At 35.7% G+C, this 11,847-nt stretch overlaps 1 protein-coding gene across 2 annotated transcripts in view; it reads left to right on the top strand.

Moving 5' to 3' along the window:
• Window positions 1–11,847, top strand: part of Pgd (phosphogluconate dehydrogenase) — a 100,248-nt gene that overhangs the window by 57,603 nt on the left and 30,798 nt on the right. For both annotated transcript variants that reach the window (XM_068352636.1, XM_068352635.1), the window contains exons 2-6: window positions 2,641–2,861; window positions 4,699–4,804; window positions 5,273–5,411; window positions 6,599–6,775; window positions 7,263–7,347. In XM_068352636.1, the coding sequence (XP_068208737.1) occupies window positions 2,641–2,861; window positions 4,699–4,804; window positions 5,273–5,411; window positions 6,599–6,775; window positions 7,263–7,347 (728 nt within the window). The remainder of the gene's footprint in view (window positions 1–2,640; window positions 2,862–4,698; window positions 4,805–5,272; window positions 5,412–6,598; window positions 6,776–7,262; window positions 7,348–11,847) is intronic.

The following is an 11,847-nucleotide window of genomic DNA, read 5'->3' as shown; positions in this document are numbered from 1 at the left end:
AAGAATGAGAGTTTGGGGGGAGCCTATAGTTCTACTTGCTGAGTTATTAGGACCCATTGCCTGGGTCTCCTTGGTCCTAGCTTGGGTGGTGAGAGGGCTTTGGCGCTGAACGTATATATATATATATATATATATATATATATATACATATATATATATATATATATATATATATATATATATATATATATATATATATATATGGTCAGTCTCTAGTGCGTTGTCCTGCTTGGTAGGGCAATGTCACCGTCCATTCCCTCTGCAATTCATGAGCGGCCTTTAAACCTTCAATAGATATAAATGATTTTAACTTTATGGCCACCATATAAGTAAATTGGATTACTTTTATACTGTCTTTGAAGCTAGGTAATAGTCTGTTGATGTCTCTTAACAGACTTATAAACAGCAAGATCCTTTGCCTTGCATTAGGCAAGGTAAATTCAAAGCCAACCAACCAATGATGTTGAACTAACCCAAGAATAACAAAATCTCCTTTAATCTCAAATAGTTTTGAAGGGACAACAAATAATTTTGATTGAGGGAACAACAAGTTTCGAGTGGACAACAAATAGTTTTGATGGAACAGGAAATAGTTTGGAGGGGACAGCAAACAGTTTGAAGGGGACAGCAAATAGTTTGGAGGGGACAGCAAATAGATTTGAGGGGACAGCAAATAGTTTGGAAGGGACAGCAAATAGTTCGGAGGGGACCAAAAACAGTTTGAAGGGGACAGCAAATAGTTTGGAGGGGACAGGAAATAGTTTGGAGGGGACAGGAAATAGTTTGGAGGGGACAACAAACAGTTTGAAGGGGACAGAAAATAGTTTGGAGGGGACAGAAAATAGTTTGGAGAGGACAGGAAATAGTTTGGAGAGGACAGCAAATAGTTTGGAGGGGACAACAAACAGTTTGAAGGGACAACAAATAGTTTGGAGGGGACAGCAAATAGTTTGGAAGGGACAGCAAATAGTTCGGAGGGGACAAAAAACAGTTTGAAGGGGACAGCAAATAGTTTGGAGGGGACAGCAAATTGTTTGGAGGGGACAACAAACAGTTTGAAGGGGACAATAAATAGTTTGAGGGGAACAACAAATAGTTTGGAGGGGACAGCAAATAGTTTGGAGGGGACAACAAACAGTTTGAAGGGGACAATAAACAGTTTGGAGGGGCCAGTGTACCCACCACTTTTTAAAAGGGTACCAGGTTTTTTTTTTCCTAAATTCAGCACATTTTTTTTTAATTATTGTGACACCATTATTCTACTCGAGCTGGGATTACACATTGAATATTACAGTGCTTGTTGCAAAGGTTTCTGGGAGTATTGATTGCAATATATTTAGGCCACTATCCATCCTTCCAGCACACTGCACTTGCTTGACACACGGGGAACAAGAACTATTGTATCCGCTGTCTGGTCTGTCAAAAGGACCAAATAAATCTCTGGCGGTAGTATCTAAACGGGTGGCCCGTATAACAGGGCCTGATTTGATCCAGTTCCTGATGTGGGTCAGCCCAAGAGGAGCAGTGGGAGAGGGCCCTGTGGACATAGGTTTCGATTGTAGAGGCCTTGTATCTGGCAGGGCATTCATTGTCTCTATTTAAGTCAGTCATTCTTTGTCATTCATCCCAGATTTAACCATGGTTAAACTCTGTCCTCCCTCATCTGCTACTTAGCCATCAAGGAGCCTGAGGGTTTTAAACCATTTTTTGTGTGCTTGCTTTGCAAAGGTGCCATGTTGTCATCCTAGCAAGGTTGAAGATCATTAGTGTAAAACCGTCGAATGGTGTTTCTTGAGGTTTTACTGGAGGCAGTATCATTAGATTGTAAGGTTTTTATACTTATGTTATTTACGCTATGTGCACCAATATTGTTTCCCATTTTATATTCCTACTTTTGGTTATAATAATTTGTTGAATGAATATTTTTTGTGTTTTCTTCTTTATTTCCATTGAAAATATATGCCCTTCTATTTGAGTTGTATATAAATGTATACCAATTCTAATGTTGCAATTGTTTTAGCCTGAAACTTCAGGTACTAAGGAAGGTTTTTAGTTCTACTCGGGTACTTCATCTTTTAATATTTTAAGAGTTGAATATGCCAGTGACATTTTTTTTTATATTTTGGTGCCACCTCTTACTATAAATTACTAAGAGCCTTTCAATTTGATTCTTCTTTCCCACCCTCATCCCTACATTAAGGGGTTCGTTGCCTCATGCCCGCTCTTCAATACCCTCTATCAAAAACATCCTCTTCCATCAGACCTTCTCTCCATATCTTCCTTCACCTTACTTAGCTATCTAATTCTCTACTCTTTTGTAATAAAAAGCATGCTACCCCTAATTTTGTAATACTGTTAAATCGCATTTTTTTTATATTTTGGTGCCACCTCTTACTATAAATTACTAAAAGCCTTTCCATTTGAATCTTCTTTCCCACCCTCAAGGGGTTGGTTGCCTCATGCCCACTTCAATACCCTCTATCAAAAGCATCCTCTTCCACCAGACCTCTTCTCTCCATATCATCCTTCACCTTACTTAGCTATCTAATTCTCTACTCTTTTGTACTAAATAACATGTTATCCCTAATTTTGTAATACTGTTAAATCGCCTCATCTAATCTCCCAACCTCTTCATTTCAGTGCCGACATTGCCCTCATTGGGCTGGCTGTCATGGGCCAGAACCTAATCCTCAACATGAACGACCATGGGTGGGTCGTCTGCGCCTACAACAGGACGACTGAGAAAGTGGATCATTTTCTCCAGAACGAGGCTAAGGGAACCAAGGTCGTCGGAGCGCACTCTCTTCAGGAGATGGTCTCGAAGCTAAAGAAGCCCAGACGTGTAATGATGTTGGTTAAAGGTACGATTTCAAAGGCAATCCCAGTTACATACGAGGGTAAAGAAATGAAGATGATTAAAAAATGGTAGGCTACACTAAAAATTTAGGATATCCCCTTTCTTTACTTAATTTGTCTGATTTAGTTTAAGGGAAGTAATTTGGATTAATTTCTGATGGACCCCATTCTTTATTTTTCTATCCAATCAGATTATCTTTTTTTTACTGGATCTTGTAATTTTTCCTCAGTTGAATTAATTTTACCCTATACCACACACAAAAATCTTCTTACAGTCTAAGAACCCCTATGTTTACTTAATTTGTCTGCTCTAGTTTAAGGAAAGTAATTTGGATTAATTTCCTTTTTTTTTTTTTTTTTTTGTATGTTGTCTTGGCCCCTTTTTTAGTTTTCTATTTAATCGGAGTATCTTTTGTCTACAGAATCTTAGGTAAATTTTATCCTTTACCACACACAAATCTTACAGTCTTAAAGGTGTTTCTAGCAAACGTCAATTGCTGCCAAGTAACCATGTTATATTTTGGATAGGGACTTTCTCAACCATCACACATCTTATATTTCCTTTGCTTGAATATATGGTTAAGTAGAAACAAAGCTAAATATATTCTTTTGTGGTGTAGCATTGATTTTTATGGTGTGATGCCTTTTGATAATTGTACTATTAGGGATTCAAGACCTTTCCCTATCTGGGCAGAGGTAATTATTATACCTGGTTAGTTACCTTAATTTTAATTAGGTTTATTAAAAAAGATGCAGATAATTTTGTGTCATGTTCCACATTGTGGGAATTATACAACAATTAAACAGATATACCATCTGATTTTAGAGGTTATTGCTAGTATTCTGACTTTTAGTTGTTTGTATACTCAGTATTGATATGATTACTGTTACTAGAATACAGTATGCTTCCATTCACCTTACGATATTTTTTTATGTGATGCTTACTTTAAAGAACTTCATCCTTATCATCATCTCCTATGCCTATTGACGCAAAGGGCCTCTGTTAGATTTCGCCAGTCATCTCTATCTTGAGAACAAAGCCCTCAGAAAAATATTGGGAGTTAAATGGTAGGATAGGATTATAAAGGAAACTATAAGAGATTTAAGCTATTAGCTCCCTTAATTTTTTATGATTAGGTAACGTATATGTTTTCCTTGGATGCGTTGCTTTGTGAGAAATAGCTTTTCGGCAAAAGGAAAAGAAAATCTCACTCTATACACAAAAGCTTTCTTATATTTCTCAGTATTGATTTGGCCACTTTCCCTCAGAACTGGAAGAAACCAATACAGCAGCATTCCCAAACCTTTTTACCTTCGTGGAACCCTTCCAATAATAGTGATGTCACAAGGAATCCCCACAAAAGAAAATATTTTACAATTTCAATAGTCTTATTTCTCTCATAAAGCAAAATATTTTTATATGACAGGTTTAGGTGAAAATAACTTGCCTTAAGTTTATTAACAGATTAAATTAAAAATATATTTTTTTTCATAATTAGCTAAAAAATAATGACTGGATTCTTTTTCAGTTTATTCATAATTCAACAATAACTTGTAATTTATTTACAATGTTGAAGAGTCATAATAGCTAGCAAGATAATACAAACAAAATATATTGGCCTGTCATTAAATAGTGCTATGTAATCATTGTGACTACTATACTGTACTGACCATTCCACCTCAATCTCGTTTTTTAAGTGTATTGCATGTATGATGAGTCTCTTAAGTCAGAATATGCCATAATTTAAACACTTTCTTGTTTTTTAAAACAGAATTATTTAATATTACCACTAGACATCGCTTGTAATACTAGTCTGGTAATGTAGTATATTTTGTTTCCAGCTGGTGCAGCTGTTGACGGCTTCATTGAAAAATTAATCCCATTGCTGGAGAAGGGAGATATTATCATAGATGGTGGAAATTCTGAGTATCAGGACACACAAAGAAGGTAAGAAAATATATTGCTTATGCTTTATGTAAATTAAAACCTTATTTACTGTTTACTGATTAATTATGTAGTATTATTGGTTTTAATAATTTCCTTATTTTTTGTTTTCCTAATGACCAGTCATATTAAAGATATCAGCAATGAGCTTCAATGATATAAGTGGAACATCAACTAAAAATTGTAAACTCTTGAATATAAAATTTTGTCAGAAGTAAGCAAAACCAGAGTTTTCTAGAATCATTGACAGATTATATAGATTATGATGGATTTATTCCATAAATCATCATAATCATCTCCTCCTACTCTTATTGACGTAAAGGACCTTGCCTAGATTTCACCAGTTGTCTCTATCTTGAGCTTTTAAATCAATACTTCTCCATTCATCATTTCCATAAATAGATTATTTGAAATCAGCTTTTTTTTTCTGATAGAAAATTTTGCAAACACAAAAATCTATGGTATTTGCAGGTGTCAACAGCTTGCCGAGAAAGGCCTTTTATATGTGGGATCAGGAGTATCTGGTGGAGAAGAAGGTGCACGGTACGGACCATCGCTTATGCCTGGTGGCCATAAGGAAGCATGGCCTCACATCAAAGATATATTCCAGGTGGGGTTTTACTTCTTCTGTCTTTCATCATTAGGTTTTTAAATCCTTTGTCTTGTTTATCATAAATTGAAAGCACAGTAGGGAATGGAACAATGTTTTTGAATACTAGGGTGGCAGTTAATTCTAATAGTCATGCCTTCTCCATCATGAGGCTCAATATTACACAGTATTCTAGAAGTTTTATTCCAGCTGTGACCAAGTTGTGGGATGATCTTCCTAATCGGGTGGTAGTTGAATTGATAGAACTTCATAAGTTCAAACTTGCAGCAAATTTTTATTTGTTGAACAGGCTGATATAGTCTCTTTATCATTCATTTATGAAATATCTGTTTTGATGTTGTTACTGTTTTTTAAATATTCTTATTTTGATTGTTCATTATTTCTCGGATTGTTTATTTGTTTCCTTATTTCCTTTCTTCACTTGGCTAGTTTTCCCTGTTTGAGCCCTTAGGCTTATAGCAATCTTTCTATTCTAACTAGGTTTGTAGCTTAGCTAGTAATAATAATATTAATAATATTAATAATAATGATAAATTAGCATGGTATTTTATCATAATGTATTAGGAAATTTCTATTAGTGGGTGATTTGATGCAAACATTTGCATTACAAGAGACCGATTACTGTCGCGGAAAAATTATGGAGGAACCTTTGATATTGTATGCGCTACTGTTAACTATTTCATCAAACTAATCCTTAACTTGCCCTACTGGTTTACTTATCAGAACATTATTATCTTGGTTTTTATTTTGTCTATAGTCTAAGGCTCTCTACATTTTTCACACAAATCTCTCGAAATGAATTACAGTATAAGTGTAAAGTACTATTTAGTTTAGGATAGATTTTTTAGTAGAGTACAGTATACCGACTTAATATTAGCTGTGGGATACCTTGATTGTTCAAGTGCAGTGTAAACTACTGTACAGTTATTTTTCAAGTAGTTAGTCCCCATATCATCTGATAACTTTATAGGATACATTAATCCCTAATATTGATTTGAAATATATAAAACTTAACATAATCAGAATTTCTTTGGCCTGTTACACATATTTTTTAAATTAATTTATAATAAAGGTAATGTAGTTTTACTCATCATCATGAAGGGAAAAGTTGTCAAAATCTCCTAATGGTGATGGTTCACTACTTTTTTTTTTTATATCGTCGGTCAAATAATTCCTTTTTCATTCAGAGCATATGCGCTAAGTCAAATGGAGAACCCTGCTGTGACTGGGTGGGCGAGGATGGAGCAGGCCACTACGTCAAGATGGTTCACAATGGTATCGAGTATGGCGACATGCAACTGATTTGCGAGGCATATCACCTGATGAAATCTGCACTGGGGATGGACTGTGATGAAATGAGCCAAGTAAGTTTATGAAGATATTTATTTTTTGTTCACAGTATTTTGTGTGTTTGATAAAAGAATTGTAGTTTTTGTGGCTTCAATAACACTGGGGTAACCCAACATACTTCTATATTTACCAGTTAGATAATTTTAGGCTAATGTACAAGCACAGTACAGCATATGGTATGCCATAGGATGTTTGTGCAGTAACTTATTTTACCAGAGTTTGGTAAAAGGAGACTCGGACTCCCAACCCCTATGAAGCATCTGATAAGTAGAATGATTAATTCAGGACTTCTTTTTTGTTTAAAAGGCCTGTGGTTAAAAGGATTGATTTGTGAAATTAAAATAATTTCATGCAATTTAGTGTTTCCATTCTTTATTAGTGACAGATTTTGAGGCTTCCAGTCATTACCATAAGTATTTCATTGGCGAATTTTCTGCAGTTTATCTTTAATAGTGTACTTTCCTTTATTTGATATTTTTTTAATAAAACGCTGCTTTCCAGGTGTTTTCCGAGTGGAATAAAGGAGAATTAGACTCTTTCCTAATTGAAATCACTGCCAACATTTTGAAGTTTAAAGATAATGATGGTAAGTTTTAAAATATAAATTTTTAACCTTTTTTCATTGTAACCCACATTTATTAAGAGTAAACCTATAATTATAATTCTAATACTTTTCTTCTTCATCTCATAAAATAAGTTGTGTAGGATAGATGACATAAGCGTCAGTACTCAACTAATTGAAGGTCAGTTTTGAACCCTGAATGTGAATTATAGAATAATTGTTTATTCCTATTTGTATACAAATTTCTGTCATTTTTATGTGGGTAACCACTGGAAAGGTTTTCTACGACTGGCCAATCAAAGAAAATTGGATTGATTGCACCATGGTTTTGTTGCTAGGTAACAAAAGTGCATGCAGCAAGAGGATGCTTGCTCGCATCACCTCCTTACAACACTGCTGGTTGTGAAGTGAAGAGGTTCCTCTCTACAATCAAGCCTTTTGTATTCAACTCGCTTACCCTTTTAGTGTTTATTGCTCTTAACTTGTCTTTTCTTTATTCATGGTTACTTGTGTTGCTATTCATTATATGTGAGTCACAAGTGAGTGCTTTATGTCTAGTATATCTAAGTATTTACGTTCTTGCCCAGGACGAAATAGCGACCATTGTGGCATCCTTATAGCCTGGGCAGACATAGACACATATCTTTTTTGTCCCTCTTGCCTGGACAAGAGATGTTCCAGGTAATCCCCATGTAAGTACTGTAGGGAGTGGACTTTCTCCCAATGGGAGTGATATTTTTCTCGTCGAAGGAAACTTAAAAAGATTTTTACTCTATCACGCCTAATACCAACAGGAGTTGGAGACGAATCTCTTTCTATGTGGCGAAAACCTTCCTTTAGTTTTTAATGTCGTGAATTCCCTGAAACTTTAATTACAGTAGACAACTTCCATAATATTCAGAATAGTGTAAACTATGCACAGCGAGACCTTGAGCCAGGTCCCAGCATATCAGTAATGATTAGGGAGAATGAACATGCTTGTTCAGAGAGACATTCCCATTGGAGGGTCTCTTAAGAGTTAGACAGCTCTCCCCCTGAGTCATGAAGCAATCTTGTTGGATGAAGAGAGTTTGCAACCTCAACACGTTCTCACGAACTAGGTTTGCTTAATAACTATGGAGATCCGAAGCTTAGGTCTCCTCTACAGAGTCTTAAGAACTCTTTAGAGGCTTATGATATCGGTGGTCGCACCGCATCAGCTGCATTCACTCCCCCAAAGCTTTCCAAAAAACTATGTATGCCTTTGAATTTAACCTCTCCTTCCATTCCTATTAGAGTAGGGAAGTTGAGTAGGACCAAAAAACAAAAACAACAGCTTTCCATGATTCAGTCAGGATCATCGTTCAGCCAGACAAAGATGTACGGGCCGCCATTTCTGTGCATGATCACTGATGACATCACCACCCTCGCCAACATTTCTGCAAGTTAGGAAATTTTTTCACCAACAGGGCAAGTTTACAACTCATCCCAGGTTAACATGCCTCTCTGCAATGACTGATCATATGCAAATACAGTATTTTAATGCGTAAGAACTTTTTTCCGAAACCCAACCTGGTTGGGACATCCTCCAGGTTCAGGTTCAGGTTCAGGTTCTGGGGTGAGGCATAGCCTTTACAACGGCGCCTCTAACGCTTATCTTCTTGTACTGTTTTGTCTTTTCTTCCACATTATGTTCAATACTTCTTTTTTCTTTTCTGTATTTGTTTCACTAAATAAAAATAATCCTACTATTTTCTTTGGGTCTTCGTCGTATGGTTGTTGTAGCTCAATTACTTTATTCCTTTCTTTTCTATATTCCTGGCCAAATAACAAAAAATGTATCAAATCTTCCTCCTCATTTTCACAAAAATTACAGTTTACATTCCCTCCATTGTGTCTATTTACAATATTTAGTTTTAACATATTAGTTCTTGCTCTAAAAAATATCACAAGCAAATGTATTGTCATAAATTAACTCTTCTTTAATTTTTTTCTTCCACGTTCTATATATTTCTAAGCTCACTTTACTTTCTATTTCTTCTTTCCACTTTTCAGTATCCCACTTTCTGGTTTCCGTTTTTATTTCTGCCTTGTTCATTCTTCTTATTTGTCTTATACCTAAACTTAATTCTTCCAAATACTTTACAGGTTGTTTCCACCATCTTCCTTCTTTTTCTTGAATATCCTGGATTATTATTTTCAGTATTTCCTTCTTTCCATTCAGGGTACGATTTAAGTACTGCAGCTTCCCATCCATCACCCTTGCTTTCATAGAAAATGCACCTATCTCCCCTCTTAGAGCAGTATTAGCTGTGCTTTTAGTGGCACCTAAAATCTTCCTATATACCCCATTCTCTATTCTTTGTAGTTTCTCTATTTCAGTTTCTGTTAGATTTATAACATTTGTTCCATACAAAATAGATGGTAAAGCAATACTTTTCCAGAACGTTTTTCCTATCATCACTTTATTGCAACTTTTCTCTATAACTGAATATGTTAGATTAGCTAATTTTTGTGCCTTTTCTATCATTACCCTTTTCTGAGTTTTAAATATATTCCTACTATTGTCTAGCTTTATTCCTAAGTATGTCAAACTTTCTACTACATTGATTCCCTCTATGTTATCTGGCTTTTCTTTCATATTGTAAATCATAATATTACTCTTTTCTTTATTAATTTCCAACCCACATTTTTTACTAGTTTCTACTAATATCTGAATGTTACGCTTAGCATTATGTATATCCTGTGCAATTATTAAGGCATCATCTGCAAAAAATAATGATTCTATCTTTATTAATTGATTTCTGAAACCGTTTCCTTCCTCTTCTATTTTCTTCATGACAATATACGTAATCAGTTTAAAAAGTGAAGTTGATCCTGTGCAACCTTGTTTAATTCCACTTGTAACCTCCATTTCTTGTTCTATACCTTCTCCTAAGTCAATGCCCATAGTATCTCCTTGATAAATATTTGCAATTGCACTTATGATTTTGGTGTTAATTTTATATTCTTTTAAAACTTCTATTAATACCTCCCTTTTTACAGAGTCAAATGCTTTACTAAAATCTATCGCAGTTACTATTAGAGGTTTCTTGTTACTATAGCTCTCTTCCACACAATACTGTAATATAAAGATATTGTCCTCTATCCTGCCTCCACCTGTAAATCCTGCTTGACATTCATTGTCTTCTTCATTCATTCTTATGTGGTTTTCTATTTCCTCTTTCACCATCATCATGAATATTTTATAAGAAATATTTAATAGAGCTATGGGTCTTAAGTCTTTTGCCATTGGCCTTCTTTTCTTTTCAATCATCTTTGTTCTTGACTTCTTCCACATATTTGGTTTTTCTTTTTCGTCCAACTCATTTTGATAACATTTCTGTAAGGTTTCAAGACATATTTTGCTTTTTCCTAGTGCCTTATATAGTTCGGGTTTTAGGCCATCTGGTCCTGCCGCTTTTTTTGCCTTTAATTTTCCCAGGCAATTCTTTACTTTTTCTGTTGTGATTTTTGGATTTTTCATTGGTTTTATTTTCCCTTTTGTTACCATTACAAGGTCATAGTGTTCCCTAAGTATGTCCGGGATATTATATTCATCTATTCTTGTTGTATCTTCCTGATGCCTTGAAAAGTCCAGGGGGTGGCCCATTAGTGGCCCCATGGATATGAATGATAAGCTTGAGATATCCGATATCTTGAGTGTAATGCACTCATTGTAGCATAGAATGATCTGCTTGGGGAATATCCCTTCATGAACCTTGGGAGGTAAAGAAGGATAAGCAGCCTTAGATCTCCCTCCCCCCCTACGATTGTGTTGAGTGGAGATACATATACTGTACATGTATGTCAGATTATACAGCTAAGAAACCTGTGAAATCATCTCCGTGTTCCCGTCGGAACCATGGAGTAGAGCCTGCCTTTTCCTTCTGTATAGAAGCAGCCTTATTGAAAGACACTTATTATAAGTCTCCAGCTCGAAGTAACAAGCAAGGCCTGCCTTGTATGCCCAGGAATCCTCAGCAGAGATCTCCTCATAAGAATTCCCAGGATGCATCAGATGACGTATCGTCTCTTTATTCCGAGGGTAGTCAGACTGCTTCAGTTGTGTCCACCCCCAATAACACTGCAAATTTGAGTATAACAAATCCTGCTTTACCCAGAATTTTAGCTACTAACAACTCCCTCAGGCTGAACATTCAGAATAACAAGTCTGAACGTGCTGCTGTATTTACGCATGATGACATCACTATACACGCGACCATCCCAAGGCATGAGGTAACTCCTCCACATCTTGGGCAGACCAACAAGTCTAAACGAGCTTTCCCTCCTAAATACCATCGTCACAAAATGCTCCGCCATTTTAACGCATGAGAGTATTACTCTACAACCAAGTACATAATGCTAAGGCTCAAGCTAGTTTAAGATCAACACACCCCAGAGAAGGTGGTAGATCTTCACCCCATTACTTTTTTCCCCCGGAATTTTATAAACTACTGGCTAGGATACAGAATGACAAAGTCTTGACTTATGTTGATAGTAACC

Source organism: Palaemon carinicauda, chromosome 29, assembly GCF_036898095.1.
Source record: "Palaemon carinicauda isolate YSFRI2023 chromosome 29, ASM3689809v2, whole genome shotgun sequence".
Classification (NCBI taxonomy): Eukaryota; Metazoa; Arthropoda; class Malacostraca; order Decapoda; family Palaemonidae; genus Palaemon; species Palaemon carinicauda.
The sequence above is the reverse complement of the archived record's forward strand: the minus strand, read 5'-3'. Positions and strand labels throughout refer to the sequence as shown.